We start from the raw sequence: 17,722 nt of genomic DNA on the forward strand, positions 1-17,722 counted from the left end.
ACGATTGAGGAGGCCTCTCTCCGGAATCCGGGACTTGTGGTTGGGGTGAAGCTCTATTGTGAGAGGACTCTGGGAGACAGGTTTATCAGTGAGGTCAATATATCGGTCAAGGGTCTCTTTGACTACGGACCTAGGGTTGAAAATGTGTTGACCTACACCGCGGATGGGGCCGGGGGCTCAGCGTGATGGAACAAGGGACGTTGTTCATCTTGTCTGAAGACTTTTAATGTTGATTCATGTTGTTTTATCATGTCAAGCATGGCTTGTTTTACAATTTCTAGACTATTGATATTTGATAATTAAATTGTGTAATAGTATTTAGAAAGTGTTTGATACGACGAAGAAATTGTACATTACTTTTAGCTTGTAATAAAAATTGGAAAGTGGAGTTAAGTTTACTATTTTTCATTTCTCACTAAGTTTGTTCTCTTTTTCTTGTTTTGAATTTTGTGGTCTCTACCCTTTAGTTCACGTCCACAATCCCACTCTTACTATATAACATGCTCATAAATTTCCAACCTCACAACTTATACATATATGCCACATGAACTCTCAACATAGTCTTTACACACAATATGAGTTCGCTATGCAACAAGCATCATAACCCATTATCGCGAATACTAACAGAAAAGGCATATGGTGGTGGACGACGTCTTTCTGTTACCGTTGTTGCATAGATCCTCTGGAGAGTAGTTGTTGCTTCTATCATGTTGATTCTTTCATGAGATGCAACGGCTAAACATTTCATTGCCAACTCAAAAATTGACAACACGCATTGCTCCTTTGCACAGAAATCCCGATCTTCGCTAGATAGCAAAGCGGGTGCAATAGGAACTGAGTTTTTTTGTAATGATTCACTTACCCACTCTTTCAACCTCATTTCCCCATCAAACATATCATCTGTTGGCTTCTTCCCTGTAAACATCTCGAGCAACATTATCCCGAAACTGTACACATCTCCATGTGTGGACACTTTCCCTTCCATTCCCAACTCTATCCTTGCAACATGCACGATAAGCATTCGATTAAACATTGCTATTTTTAAAAAGAAAAAAACTATAATATCATTGACGATGAAAAGTTTAGAATTATGCATCACCTGGTGCTGCATAGCCGATAGTCGCCAATGTTTGTGTTTGAACGACAACTTCTCCATCGTCAAAAAGTTTGCCAATACCAAAATCACCAAGATGAGCGACCATGTCTTGATCGAGCAAAACATTGCTTGGCTTTACATCACGATGGACAACGGGGCATTCATGGCCATGGTGAAGATATTCCAATGCTGCTGCAACATCTATTGCTATCTTCAGTCTCTGGATAAGATCTAGACAATGCATGCTGGAATATAACCATTTATCCAAGCTCCCATTCGGCATATATGTGAGAACCAAAGCTTTAAACTCTGGGCTACTGCAACATCCAATAACACGAACTATATTTCTGTGGCGAATCCTCCCAAGTATCTCCGTTTCAGTATAGAAGCTCCTTTCTGCTCCTTGTAGTTGCAAGTTAAAAACTTTTACTGCAACTTTCAACTCATCAGAAAGTGTTGCTTCAAATACCGAACCAAAACTTCCTTTTCCAAGAAGGTTGCTCTCACTAAAACCACCGGTTCCCCGCTCTAGTTCTATGTAAGAAACTCTTCCATATTCCGTCACCGGTAAAACAGCAGTGGGAAGTAGTGTTGATTTCCTCGATTTAAATTTATTTATAAACACAAGGATGACAATCACCATAGTCACAGCTAAAATCACAGAAGGCACTATAAATTTCATCAAGCTTTTTGATCTATGATGATTTTTTGTGCATGATGGAACTTTAAATCTTATTGGACCACAAAGGGCAAGGTTGTTGGAAAAAGATTGATCACTCAAGTTACCAAAACAACCCCTATCTGGAATTTCACCAACCAATTTGTTGTTGGACATATTGAAATACTCAAGAAAACGAAGGTCTTGTAATGACTTGGGTATAGATCCAGAAAGGTTATTGTAAGATAAATCCAATGCTTTCAAATTTCTAACATTTCCGAAGGATTGGGGAATAGATCCGTCCAACAAATTATTCGATAAGTAGAGAGATTCTAATGACTCGCAACCACCAATAGAGCTGGGGATATTACCTGAAAATTGATTATAAGATAAGTCTAGAGAGGAGATTGACTTCAAATTTCCGAGTTGAGATGACAATTGACCAATCAAATGATTTGAGGACAAGTTCAATTTCACGAGGTCGGTAAGATTCCAGAAGCTGGGAGGGATGGTGGAATTCAACAGGTTGTAGCCTAAGTAGATGATTCTCAAGGATTTAACTTCACCTAAACACTTCGGTATTGAACCCGCAAGCAAGTTTTCATGAAGGTACAACTCCCCCAAATTATTCATTCGGCAAACGTCGTTAGGGATAGACCCTTCCAACTTATTCCTGTAAAGATACATTCTTTGGAGTTTCTTCATATTCCCAATAAATGGTGGAATGGGTCCACGCAGCTGATTACCTCCCAGTTCAATTAACAACACACTACTTAAATTTCCAATTTCAAAAGGAATGACACCCACAATGTGGCTGTTTTGTAGCCAAATATTTTGAAGAGAAGAGGAAAAGTTCCCGATAGAAGCAGGTAGGATACCATTCAGTGAATTGTCTGATACCGCCAAGTACTTCAAATTTCGACATTTAGTTAAAGAAGAGAGAAATGTCAACTCCTGAGTTAAAGATTCCTTTCCGCTCAAATGATTTTGTTCGAGCATTAGCATCTGAAGCTGTTTCGAATTACCAAGGTCTGGTATGGAGCCAATGAAGGAGTTGTATCCCATGTCAACCACTATAAGTTTAGAAGCATTGTTGATGGTGCTTGGAATTGGACCATTGAGTCTGTTAGAATACAAAATAAGTATTTCAAGATTGAGAAGTGAAATCCCCATAGTTGAAGGAAGTGTACCTGAAAAGTGAAAATTCATTTAGTGAAAGATTTTATTTCTTTAAGGTTGAATATGGAAGACTTAACAATACAGCTACTTTCTTTAAGGTTGAATATGGAAGACTTGACAATGCAACTTCTTTCTAGGTTCCAGATAAAAAATAATCTCTTTTTGGGAATACTTTAAGGTTGAATATGGAATACTTGACAATGCAACCACTTTCTAGGTTTCACATAAAAAATAATCTCTTTTTGGGTTGTATTCGCAATTTGGCATGTTATCAAAAGAAAATGTTAAAAGTGAATAATGGTGAAAAGAAAGTTGGTGATAAGTTAAATATATATATAAATATAACTTGCTATAAAAAATATAAATGTCGATCTTTCTTTAAACAATATGCAGAAATCGTATGATAAAAGAAAAAAATTGATGACGTACCTATTAACAGTGGTAAAGCCAGAAATTTTGAAATGGGGGACACAAAATATCCTTAATATTTATAGGATTTTTTCAATATTCGTGACATCGGTAGTTCGAAATAACTAATATTTTCAATAGAGTATAATGGATGGAATTTTTTATGATGTTTAAATGTCACCATAGAAAACATCAACTAAAATATAAATTATAACAAATACTCCCTCCTTTTTAAAAATAGGGACATTTGAAAAGCACGAGTTTTAATGCACAATTTGGTAAAGTAAGAGAGAGGGAGAAAAAAATTGGAGAGAAAAAGTAATGGAATTAATGTTAATGGATTATGGGGTCCACTTTAAATTGTTCATTGTAGTAGTATAAGTGGTAAATAAATTGATGTATAAGGGTGTAAAGATTTCCTAAAATAGAAAGTTTGAAAGTTGCTATTTTTAATTAACGTACTAAAATGAAAAGAGTTGCTATTTATTAAAAATGGAAGGAGTACTAGAATACAATAATTATTTATTTTTATTATTAGCATAATGATGTAAGAAAACAGTTACCAAGTGAAGAGAAAGAATGTTCCAAAAAAAGTAAAAAGTAAAAAGAAACAAAAATATTCACGTTATGCTAAATAAATAGCATGAAGAATGACAAAGTTGCATAAATAAAAAGACATAGGCAACAAAAGAGTTGCAGAGAATAAAAAATGAGTAAAACTGAATCGAACTCGGGATATACATTTTAATTTTTTTGTTTACATATATTATAATAGGTAAGAGAATAATAGTTAATTCATTGTTCTATTGTAAAATAAGTATAAATTATAGTCATATTTCCGATTTCACGTGATGGGTGCAGCAAAAATAGTTGTAAAATAATTGAAGACGTTGGCATTTGCATATATATTAGTTCTCAAGTGTATAAAACATTTTGCTCTTGCTCAGATCACTTGGGAGCCTGATATTTGAATTAGTTGAATTTATTGTTGTAAGATACAAATCAGAAATTTACTTTGCAAATTAAACTATATATGAAAGCACAATGACTATATAGAGCATCCATTCAGGAAAGTTGATATTTACCAGATAAGCTGTTGTAGCTCAAGATCAGTGTTGTCAGAGTAGATATGTTGAATATGGAGGTTGGGATATTTCCAATTAAAGAGGCGTTTCCAATTTTTAATACCTCTAGTCGTGTAAGTTTCCCTATTTCGGCAGGAATTCCTCCTGAAATTATGATATTTAAAGAAAGTCTACCACTGATCTTCGCAAGAATTAGATGCAATTTCGATATGAAAGCTGTAAAATAAGATAATAGTACTATATTTGAATATCCAAGGAAATGAAAATAGTACGTACAAATCATTACAAGGAAATGAAAATAGATCTGCATACCTTGAATGCGGTTCATACCCAAATACAACTCCCTAAGCATGCTCATGTTCCCAATTTCGAACGGGATGTTACCACTGAGATTGTTGTAGGATAATGCCAAGATCTCAAGATGTGTGCATTTCCATATATTTGGTGGAATGTTTCCTGTCAGAGAGGAGGCTGGGATACTTAATATCTCACGCTGTGAAAGACCAACTTTCTGACATACTGACGAATGCAGTAGTAACAAGAAATTTTGCTAATGTTCTTGGCAAGTTGGATATCGGGAATCCCATTAACCAACTTGAGGGGACAGTGTTGGAGAGAGAAAACATGAGTTCCAAGAGTGTTGGAAAGAGAATACAATAGTTGCAAGAGTTATTTATGCCTAGAGTTCTATAAATACCAATTCAAATAGTATCAATTCAAACACTCAATCCTCATATTCCTCAATCCAATAGTTGTATCTGTTGGACTAGTGATCATTTTTTCATAACCACTCGGCTGAATCTCCTCGTGGAATTGTGTTATTTAACGAAATTCTACCATTGATCATCACAAAAAATGATAAACAATAATATCTTCATTACTTGAATTTAATGTGGTAAGAAACAAATCAATAACTTAATTTGTAAAGTAAAAAGCACATTGAGCATCTGTGTTCGGGAAAGTTGAAAATTACCAGATAAGCTGTTGTAGCCCAATCTCAGTGTTGTCAAAGTAGATATGTTGAAAATGGAGGATGGGATGTTTCCAGTTAAAGAAGCGTTTGCAAGGTTTAATACCTCTAGTCGTGTAAGTTTTCCTATTTCGGCTGGAATTCCTCCTGAAATTGTGATATTTAAAGAAATTCTACCATTGATCATCGCAAGAATTATATGCAATCTCTGGTATGACAGCTGTAAAATAAGATACTCCTATATTTGAACATCCAAAATAAATACTTGTACAAATCAGAAATGAAAATAGAAAGTCGTTCCTACCCAAATACAACTCCCTAAGCGTGCTCATGTTCCCAATTTCGAACGGGATGTTACAATTGAGATTGTTAGAGGATAATGCTTTTGAGTAAGTTTAGTTTGAATAAGCGTTTATGTGCTTAGCATATGTTTGATAAAAAACTGAATTAGTTAGAGCTGTTGATCTGGGGTCTGAACCACCTGCTGCAGTAATTCCTTTAGGCTTCTCTGATCGGTTCTAATAATGAACTGACGCCCCAATAAATATTGATGCCACTTTTGTACCGCCTCCACGATGGCATAGAGTTCCTTATGATATGTCGATGCTATCCTCCTACGAGGGCCCAATTTCTTGCTAAAGAAAGCAATAGGATGATCGAGCTGCATTAGTACCGCGCCAATTCCCACATCGCATGCGTCCGTTTCCACACAAAAAGGCAATTCAAAATTTGGAAGTTGTAAGACTGGTGCCGAGGTCATTGCCGTCTTCAGCGCTGTAAATGCAGTCTCGGCCTCGGGTGACCACAGAAACGCCTCCTTTTTCAACAAATCAGTGAGAGGCGCCGCTATCATAGCATAATGTGCAACAAACCGGCGATAGTAGCCAGTCAATCCCAAGAAACCCCGTAATTGCTTCACCGTTCTTGGCGTAGGCCACGCGGTCATCGCGCTCAATTTCGCGGGGTCCGCCTTGAGCTGGCCTTCGGCAATAATATGCCCCAAGTATTCCACCGTCACACTACAAAATGAACACTTTGAGAGTTTGACAAAAAAATTATTTGTGTTGAGAAGCTCTAGAACGGCCTCTAAGTGCCGGCCGTGTAGCTCAAGTGTCGGGCTGTAAATCAAGATATCATCGAAGAAAACGATGACACACTTTCGAAGTAGCGGCTGGAAAATTGCATTCATCGCCGCCTGAAAAGTGGAAGGGGCATTCGTGAGGCCGAACGGCATCACGAGGAACTCGAAATGGTCGTCATGAGTTCTGAAAGCTGTCTTAAAGATGTCGTCTTCACTCATTCGAATTTGATGGTAACCCGAGCGAAGATCCAACTTTGTAAAATATCTTGCCCTACCCAATTCATCAAATAATTCATCCGCCGTAGGTATAGGGAAGTGATCCGGTACTGTGGCCTTATTGAGAGCACGGTAATCAATGCAAAAGCGAAATGTGCCGTCTTTCTTACGGATCAACAACACCGGGGATGAAAAAGGACTGTGACTGTGTCGAATAATGCCCTGCTCCAACATATCGCGCACCTGCGTCTCAATTTCAGCCTTTTGAAAATAGGGGTACCTGTAAGGCCGAACATTAACTGGCTTTGTGCCGGGCAAAAGATGAATCCTGTGGTCAAAAGGTCGTAGGGGGGGCATGCCGCGTGGCTGCTCAAAGACCGCTCGGTGCGCTGTCAAGACCTCCAAAATTTCGACCGGAAGGTCAAGAGGAAAGGACTCCGGTGCGATGGAATCATTGGCCTCCACGTTGCGGTCGACGGGCACAATTTCATAAAACTCATGGTCGGCTGCCTGCGTCGTCAACATACATAACGAATGCAGGGAAATCTGTTTCGGTTTGGGCATCATTCCTTGTAAAAATATCGCCTGACCCGCCTTAGTGAATTCCAATGTTTTCTTGACAAAATCCGCAGAAATTTTCCCAAGGGACTCCAACCAATTCATCCCCAAAATAACATCCGGTCCATGGTGGGCGAGAATATGAAGATCCACCAAAAATAAGGTGCCCTGCAGAGTTAATTTCGTGCCACGCGATATATGAGTACAAAGCAAGGAAGCACCGTTACCTACAAGTACACGGAACGGCCGAATCGGTGTTAGCTCCAACTGGAGACCCTCCGCAATTCTCGGATGGAGGAAGTCAAGTGTAGCTCCCGTGTCAATCAATACCCTCACTGTGGTGTCTCTCAATGTCCCCTGTACAATAAATGGTTTCGAGCTCCCTCGGCCATCCAAGGCGTGAAGGTGCGACAAATCTGCAGTGATTATCTCATCCTCGGGACATTGCTCTTCTGCATTTTCAGCCTGCGGATCTTCAATTTCCTCGTCCATATAGCATAGCAACTTCACCTTGCAAATATGGCATGTTACCCATTTTTCTGGGCAATGATAACAAAGTCCTCGGCGAGCTCTATCCGCCTTTTCAGCATTCGACACCCTAATCGGATATGCGCGGGATTTATCCAAGTCGCGACTCTGCGAGTCATGTGGCTGGGTCGCTGGGCTCGGGTTTGAAACAGGGGCTATGGTAGGCCGCTGCTCCCTGCCTGACCATTGACGGCGAGGGTACGCAGAATACTGCTGAGGTCGTTCGTCCTGCGTTGCAGCTAGGCGTAGCGCCAAGGCCATCGCCTCCGCTAACGAGTCAGGGTGATGCAATTCGACCTTCTCCTGTAAGGGTTGCTTGAGCCCTTGAATAAAAATTGGAATCAAAGCTGATTCAGATAAATCGGTCACCCGATTGAGATAGCGTTCGAACGTCGCGTGATAATCAGCCACGGTGGACGTCTGAACCAATTTGGCAATCAGACCCATGTAGTTCCTGAAGCTCTGCGGGTCAAATCGGTGTCTCACGTCGTCCAAGAACTCTGGCCAAGTAGCGAAACCATTGGTATCCCGATAATTAAATACCCACTCCGACGCAGGTGGGTCAAACAACATGACAACATAGTGTAAACGTTCAGCCTCCGGAATGCGCTTATGATCAAAATAATACTGCACCCGGGAGATCCAATTGGACGCATCCGAGCCATCAAAATGTGGTGCATCCATCTTCACGGTGTTAGAATGATCAGACCCCTGGCGGTTAAAACGGTCACGTCGTTGTGGTGGATCCCAGCAAGTACCCGCCCGATCGTCGTACTCATCGTCGTCCCAATCATACTGCCTCTGGGAAGGTGGGTCCCAATTATCCCGACGGCGACCCGGTCTGTACCCCGCATCTCCCGGCCTCTGGCGCGTTCTACTCCCACGGCCTTGATTAAAACCATCTCCAAAACGGTCACCGCGACCCCCCCGAAAGGGTCTTCCACGACCACGGCCCTGTTGGCGGTAGGGGCGGTCGTACCCCTCGCGTACACCACGATCGTGCCTGCGGTATTCTTCCCACTCATGGTCAGCCTCGTCAAAATCAGTATTGTGGCCGTCCACATGGGTTGCCGGCAGTCGTTCCAAGTTGTCGACCCGGCGATCCATCTTGTCGAATCGTGCGTTCAGTTGTTCAAACCCTCGCGTGATCGGGTCCGTTAACTGGGGCCTACCCCCGATCTCGCCTATATTCCGCTGTCGCGCTGGCCCTAAATGCAGCGCCGACGATGTTTCAGCCCCCGGAAAATCTGACGCCATCAGATATCTTGTTCGCTGTTGATGATGAGTTACGGGATGAAAGCACCAGATGTTACGGACGTTCTCCGCAACGATTCAGTTATCCTTCTTCTCGCCAGGGATAGCGATCAACTCCTCGACAACCTCGAAGAATTGTTCTCGAAGTTTGCTGAATCTGTGGACGTTTTCCACTTTGCAGCAAGAGAGAAAATATAAAATTTCTTGGAGCACACGATTTGTTTAGGGGAAAAATATTTCATTCATGAGTGGCAATCGTAATGAAATATCCCATTTATACTACGGACCCTAGGGCGGTTCGACCTAACTTAGGCATTCGGGAAAGAACCGCAAAGAAAACCCGAACGGGGCTTATAATTAAGGCCCGACTCAACAATAATTTAAATAGAGTTCAACATAAACCAAAATATTCAAAAAAAACGAAAGCTGACTTAACTAAACAAAATAAAACTTCTCGACCTTCAACTTCGGAACTTGCTCGGCGGCTTTATCTTGTCTCGCGGCCTCAATGTTCTCACCGGCGCCGACTCCTTCTGCTCTCGAATGCTTATCGTTGGAGTTGCCCCGGACTCTGTCTCCTGCTCCTGTCTTGCGGTGTCCTCGAGCATCGGAGTTGTTATCGGGGGACTCGTATCACGTGCTCATGTTCCCAATTTCGAACGGGATGTTACAATTGAGATTGTTAGAGGATAATGCTTTTGAGTAAGTTTAGTTTGAATAAGCGTTTATGTGCATAGCATATGTTTGATAAAAAACTGAATTAGTTAGATACACATTTATCTAAACCATCTTTTCAATCATAGTAGCCGGCTAAAAAAATATTTTTAAACCCAACTATATGGTCATAAAAAGACTCTCAACATAGCACAGTTTCGACCTCCGAACTTATAGGAAAATAATTTACAAAAAATCAAAGAAATCCTAAAATCTTAAAAATAAAATTTAGTAATATTATCAAACTGACAGCAAAATAATAAAACCGACATTCTCTATGTAATCTAAATACCCAAGGAATTTAAAAAGAAAAAAAATAAAATGACAAAAGTAAAATAAAATTTGCACAAACAATAAATTGACAATTTTGTCATCCGATGGCCTAATTTCATTTTTTATTGACGTTTTTGCTTTGTATGTTGGAAATGCATCTAAAATTGATAACTGGACGCATTTAATTTTAATGTAAAATTGATAAAGTAAGAAAATTATAAAAAAATAATTAAAATATTATTAATAAAAGAAACTCACTTAATTAGAGAGACACTAAAACGGTAAAATGGAAAAATATGATTATTTTTTATGGATAAAGGTGCTATACAGAATAGACAATATAATTGCTTTCAAATCATTTATCCATTTTAAATTATGGAACACTAATATAGAAATCAAATGTAGAGGTAGTTAAATAGAGATGCGTTTACCTCTGAAATCGTTCAAGCCTAAGTACAGCTCTTTAAGCCTACTCAAACTTCCAATTTCACTTGGGATTTTTCCCGTGAAACTGTTGAAACTGATGTCCAAATATCTGAGAAACGTAAGGTTTCCGAGATGTGGAGCAACAGTTCCAACAAGGCCGTAGCCAGAGAGATTGAGAGAAGTGACACGGAGGTGTTTGAGGCCGCACGACACACCAATCCAATCACAGACTGATGTGTTTTGAGACCAATTGGTGCTCAAGATAGCATAAGGGTCGGAAGTGATGGAGTTTTTGAAGGAAATAAGTGCGTGCTTATCAGTGGTGATAGAATTCAAGGAGAGGGCAAAGCTATGTAATAACAAGACTGAAACGGCAAATGACAAAATAAAATTCTCCATTACTTTTCTGTTTAGTTTCATTTGGTAGACGGTGTTCTTTATAACATACTCTTTATAGTTATCATTTGATATAAAAGGAGTATGAATTTTAAAATTTTTGGTTGATATTTATTTTATTCCATTTGATTTGTTAGGATTCAATTTATTTGAGTCTTCGTCGATGAAATATATAAAAGTCAAAATATGCATGTGGAATTTATTAATGGGATTCTTGTAAACGTATATATGAGGATGAGAAGGATACTTGTTAGTTGTATGTCACTTTCTGTAATGTGGAAATTTATGATGATGGGAAGGATACTTGTAATGTGGAAATTTATGCCTATATATGTGTTGAGTATTCAATGGGGGCAAGCGATGGTCGTCGTGTCAACTCAACTTGCCACACTTTTATTTTTTGTTTATAATAATGCAAACAAATGGAGTATACGAGATATGAAGATTTTGTATGTGGTTTCAATTAAATTCATATTTCGAGATATGAAGATTTTGTATGTGGTTTCAATTAAATTCACAAATATGAAGATACAATGATTGACTAAGCAATGTTCGTCGTCGTCAACTCGACCTGTTAATAGATGGAAGATAATTTTGTATTTACGAGAAAAGTTTGGATAGCTAATTAGAAGATTTTTATAAATAAAAATGGAATAATATAAAAATGTCAGTATAATTAAGTTGGTAGAACACTTATCTTCTAATCGATATATGGAGGTTAACTTTTATAAATATTGAGTTTGAGATTTTGAAAAACTAATTTTCTTACCATTTGACTAGATGATCATTATTCATTAGTTCTATATAAGGAATATATATCCATTATCCCAATTTCATTAGTATAACTTCTTTTGGAGTGCAAAAAAAAATAAAACCGTTGAGGTTTTGTCCAAATCAAATAATATCGTATTAATGTGGAGTTCGGTTATACATCATAGCATCGATCTGTGAATCGTCAGTGGGTCTTAGAAAATATGAGAACCATTTGATATTTGGATGATTGAAGATTTATGATGAATGCACATGTAAATTTAAGGTATTGACTGAATCAAAGATCCATATGATTATATGAACATTTTGATATATATGCATTAACGTCTAATAAACCCTGATTGCTTATAGCTACAAAATTCATCTAAAGTTTTTCTAGCCATTACAATATTTTCTATTACAATTATACGAACAATACTTCTGTGTCAGTGTCACTATATCTATACATCTTGATTTAGGATAGTTAGAAGAAATTTAAATGTAAATTTTGGAAAAACAATTTCTGTCTACATATGACATTATGTGATCAACAGGGCAAATGAGACGAGTCGTCGTCAACTCAAGTCTTTCGACAATTGTTTTTATGTCATAACATGCATGAATATAAATCTATCAAATAGTTCAATATTATTGCATTTATATGTACTGTGAATTAATTTCATAATGATATTAACGACAAGTGCAAGCTTCATCATTTCATCAAAATTATTGCATTTATATGTACTGTGAATTAAGTCACTCAGTATGATCGATGGTAGTCAAAATCAGCATTGATTTATATGAGTAGAATACAAGTCTTGGCCTTTCTAGTGTGGGCTGAATTAGAACTTGAGATCTTGTTAGCCAAGCCCAGCCCAACTATAAATGGTTTTGCCCAAATAAATGCGGAGCATTGATCAACGTAGCAATCATATTGTCTAGCCTCGCACAAAAAAATAAAAAAAACCCCTTTGATATAGAGTTGTTATCTCGTGCCACCTGGCAGCACGAGTATGGTGTGAATTAATTAATTTAATATCACATCTAGTTGTAGGCTTCTAATGCTCGGGATGAGTGCCAGAATGATGCCCCAAATGCCCGGGATGATGGGACAAATGCCCGGGATGATGCAGAGCTCGCCTGCTGCTGCGGGGTGGGAGTAGGCAAGGAGTCCCCCAGTCACCAGGGGACGTGGATTCCATCCACTACAATTAATACTATTTCAACTAGTTTAGCAATTTATGTTTCATGCTATATCAATTTCACTATAAAACTCGTGGCGCTGCAGAAATCTCTATTTCTAAATGACGAAAGAAGTATATACTCCATTTGTCCTTAAAGAATATGCAATTCGGATTCGGTATGGGTTTTAATGCAAAATTAGTAAAGCAAGAGAGATATAGAAAGAAAAAATAATTAAAGTATTGATAGTGGAGAATCGATCTCACCCCATTAGAGAGAAAAGTGTTTCCAAAATTAGAAAATGTATATTCTTATGGTATGAGTTAAAAAGGAAAGAGTACATATTCTTGTGGGACGAAAGTGGTATTAACTAAAAAAATATACTAGACAACCCCTCCCAAAAAATATTTCTTCGTCCGCCACTTTCCGACACTGTGCAGTGGGATGTCCTTATGATGTGGCAGTGCAGTAGGATGTCCTTATGACGTGGCAAAAGGTGTTTTTGGGAAGTCCGTGGGGTTGTTCGCCGGGACATCCACACCACTGTGGATGCTCTAAGGATTTTATAAAATGGTGTGCTTCTCGTGGAAGATGTCCGCATAGTCCACCTATATGGATTGTCCAGTTGTGGACGTGTTTGCAAATGTGAAATGCAAGACAATGGATTGGTTGTGTTTCATTAAACAAATGTTAACATATCATAAATGGCTCAACTTTGAATTTGGAGCCCAAAAGATCATTTATTTGACTTAGTCATACAAATCCCTTCTCTGATTCAAGAATTTACTCTTGGGCTTATTAGGCTTCTCCAAGTGGACTTCATAAACATGAGTTGGGCTGAAGAGTGTCTTAATTCACTTTATTTATTTTCTAGGCCCAAATATATACACACTTAATTTCTTAGATTTCATTACTTTAGTTTAGACTCATGCCTTGTACAACATTCCATTTGCACATATCCTTCCTTTGAGGAATTCACATCATTTGCTATTTCGGATACTTTTATTCGACTATTTAAAACACGAAACGAACTTGACTTCTTTGATAACATTCAGCTAAATGTTTGGCATTCTTTTGAAAATAACTAAAAAAAGAAATCAGGATGTTACAACAATGTTCTATTCTATTTTTGTTCTCTCTCTTCTAATTATTCAGCCTCAAGTAACAATATTATTTGTAGTGTATGGAGGGAGTATTTCATAACACGATTGAAAGAGCAAATTAAAAGATAGAATTCTCCATTGCTATATAAAAAATAGAGTCTTCTGAAAAGGAAAAAAAAAGAAATGAATAATTTGGGGAATAATATGGAAAAAGGTGAAATATCTGTTTTATTAGCTTGACATGGAGTACTACTACTAAATAGCATCAATAACTGATATGGTAGAAGAATATCACATGATTTTGTATTGGAAAATTGGGGCAAATTGTGGAAATTATTGTGAATTTCTTGTTTGTATTGGATATTAAGATTCAATTTCAGTATAGGATTGTGATTTTAGTATTTTAGGTTCGAAATCAGATTAGCTTTACGGATTATTCAAAGATACAATAAAAATTGGGTAAGAATAAGAGATATATTTATTTTTAATTAAATCAAAAGTTTGTAACTCATTCACTGAAAGAACCAACATTTCACACCAATGGGGTCAAGATATTTCATTAGGCCTGCTTACCGGTTACCGGTTTTAATTTTTCATAAATCCGAATTTTAATCCGAATCGATGCGTAATTTTAATGCAAATTTATTTATAATTTAAAATAGTTTCTTTTTATTTCCTTTTGAATTCATAGGACTATATAGTACTCTATTCGTTCAATAATGGTAGAATCATTTCATTTTCTGTATTCATTTTGGAAAAATAATATAATAAATTAAATAGTTAAAGTGGATAGAAAGTAAAGTAAGAGAAAATAAATATTCTCTCTTAATTTACTCTTTTGCTTTAACTATTAATTAGTATTAGTTTTTTAAACTGAGTAAAAAAAATATAATAACTTTATTACTGTGGTAGTACCATTAATAATAAATTGATGCCGCAAGATTCCCTAAAGAAAACGATTTCAATTGGTGAGATTGTTTTATTTCTTGTTGGTTGACTCGTATGCTGTTGACTAAATCAAGACTTGGCCCAATGAGTAAATCGAGATTCGAGATCAACTTGCCTACCTCACGTACACTACTTCAACTTGGCCGTGCAACTTGATGAAGCATGTGACATAAATATTTAACTAAGGGCTTCCACTAGTTGAGTTATAACTACATATATATAGGAGATTTATTTATGACAGATTCATAATTAAACCAATGGTATGAATATACACAGCTAAACCCTTGCACTATAATTATAGTGTTACAATTATATTTATGAAAGATTTATAGTATTAGGAGATTTATTTATGAAAGATTCATGATATCATCTTATATTGAATTCGAATGTGCATTGACGAATCCTGGCACTATAATTATAGTATTACAATTTGGCAATAGGTAAGGAACACACGAACAAGATTGATGATGACTAGCTATGCATTTGAAGATTCCTTTAGTTTTTAACACCACCAACCAATTACGTAAGTGAAGCTTCCTTATTAATTATACTCTATATAATAGCTATGCTACATCCATGACTAAACAAGCACAAAACAAGTCCTCAATTCCAGCAAAAATCACACAAAACATAAGAATATCTAAATTTGCAAATATTCCATTGTAGATTGTATACCATCTATAAATTTCTTAGTAATATCGCAGTAGAGTGAAAGTTATCGGAACGATCCATAAAAATAATCTCACTTTTAGATAGAACAGATTTTAACGCGAACTTGAGAGAGAGATTCCATAAATGAAAAAATATATCTATTTTTTATGGACACACGAATGATGAAAATCGTATTAATTACCACTGCCAGTATTAAATTAAATTTTTATCCAAGTCAGAAATAAAAAAGTTCATTTCAAACTTTTGTTAGTATAAGATAACATAAAGTAAGTACTGATAAAAGTTACATTAATGCACACAATTGAAAGAATTCCTATATATCTTTGTTCGAACTTTTCCTAATATTATAAAAATGAACATAATGACAAAACCTTATGAAAATTATTTGTGGTGAGTAGATATGACCAATTTTGCAAACATTAACACCCAAATTTTAAGAAACAAATGTAAACAATTTCCAGACTGTCATGATGTCTATACATTGTATTTATGTGATCAACGGCAATACGAGTCGTCGTCTTTGTCAACTCAATTTGTCACCCTTATATTTATGTTATACTAATGCAAGCAAATATACAAGAAAGCTATTGTATGTGGTGTCAATTACATTCTCAAAAATGAAGATAAACTTATTTAGAAGATCTTACATATAATATATGAAGTAGAAAAAATATATAAATGCAACCTAATATAATATTGATATGGTCCCAGTATAATTCAATTGGCACGACGCTAGTCTTTGTTAAAACTCTTAAATCTTGTCCCACATCGACTTGGTGATGATCCTAGCTCCTCTATATAAGTATGGATAAAGCTCCCCCTTATACGCCCTTTTAAGGGCGAGTGACCCATTTCTAATAATCTTTTAATTAATACATAGGGAGTTGGGGGTAGATGTCGAAAATTCCAGATGAAGGTTGAGTTTTTCTGAATTTTGAGATAAAGCAAAAGAGATGAGATATATTGCTTTCTGCCAAAAAAAAATGATTCGACTCTAGGGAAAGAATCCAAAAAAGAAAGCGACTAGATGCAATGGGACAAAGAGAGTACTATTTAAGTAGGAGTATTATTTATGTGAAATCGATGTTTGAGTCTTCCTCAACGCGCAGCGGACTATTCTTCTTCGAAGGATGAAATAATTTTTTGAATATATATTGTATGTATAATTGGATCCTTATGCTCGGATAATATCATCGACTTATATGTGGTGGGGAAATTAAGATTGAATATCAACCTTAATAATGCATGGAAATAATAATAGAAAAGAATGAATTATTGTATTCTATTTCGAGGTTTGAAAATAGAAACAGGTTTGTGTTTTACCTTGATATTAAAAATACTAATTGGTGGTTGAGCATATGATGGAGCCAATACATATATCATTTCTATTTTAACCTTTGTTTGTAGGAGACATATAGAGTATTACACTTTGGCAATATGTTAGGAACACGAGGAAGATAGATGATGGCTAAGCCGCCTCAAGTCTCAACCAACCCTATGCATATGAAGTTTCCTTTTTTATTTACAATTACACCACCAACCACTTGAGTAAGTGAAGCTTCCTCATGAATTGTACACTTATAAATAGCTATGATATATCCATGAATGAAGAAGCAAGCATTGATATTGCAAGTGAGGCAAATAATGCAGATTTGTGGCCACATGAACGAGAAAGGGATGATGATAATGTGCTCAAGAGGTTTACTGTCTGGCCTGAAAACTGTTGAAGTTGGCCTGTGCGAGGATTGTGTGTTTGGGAAACAGAAAAGGGTGAGTTTCTCAAGAGGAGGCAGAAAATTGAAGACACAGAAGTTGGAGATGGTCCACACTGATCTATGGGGACCAGCACCTGTGAAGTCCCTAGGAGGCTCTGAATATTATGTGACTTTCATCGACGACTCTACTCGAAAGCTATGGGTTTATTTTCTGAAGAGTAAATCCGATACGTTTGAAGCTTTTAGGAAGTGGAAAGCCCTTGTTAAAACTGAAACCAGGCTGAAGGTGAAGTGTCTAAGATCCGATAATGGAAGAGAATATGAACTTGCAAAGTTCAAGGAGTTCTGCGCCGAGAATGGAATCCGCATGGATAAAACTGTGAAATGAACTCCACAGTAGAATGAAATCGCAGAGCGCATGAACAGTGTCACGACCACATCTCCCTAGTCAAAGAAAGTGTAGCTTTACCGCGACTAAAACATACTGAAACTGTCTCAACTCATCATAAG

General features: G+C 37.0%; 1 protein-coding gene across 2 annotated transcripts in view; it reads right to left on the reverse strand.

The window, feature by feature from the left end:
• Positions 1-509: 509 nt before the first annotated feature.
• Positions 510-17,722, reverse strand: part of LOC121782617 (probable LRR receptor-like serine/threonine-protein kinase At3g47570) — a 30,450-nt gene continuing 13,237 nt past the window's right edge. The window contains exons 1-5 of one of the 2 annotated variants that reach the window (XM_042180541.1): positions 5,400-5,811; positions 4,739-4,882; positions 4,427-4,642; positions 1,100-2,944; positions 510-993 (exon numbers count right to left, since the gene is read on the reverse strand). In XM_042180541.1, the coding sequence (XP_042036475.1) occupies positions 599-993; positions 1,100-2,944; positions 4,427-4,642; positions 4,739-4,882; positions 5,400-5,583 (2,784 nt within the window). In that variant the 5' untranslated portion in view covers positions 5,584-5,811 and the 3' untranslated portion in view covers positions 510-598. Of the gene's footprint in view, positions 994-1,099; positions 2,945-4,426; positions 4,643-4,738; positions 4,883-5,399; positions 5,812-17,722 lie in introns of those variants that run through there. The other variant, XM_042180538.1, reaches the window with a different exon arrangement.

This window comes from Salvia splendens, chromosome 20 (genome assembly GCF_004379255.2).
Source record: "Salvia splendens isolate huo1 chromosome 20, SspV2, whole genome shotgun sequence".
Classification (NCBI taxonomy): Eukaryota; Viridiplantae; Streptophyta; class Magnoliopsida; order Lamiales; family Lamiaceae; genus Salvia; species Salvia splendens.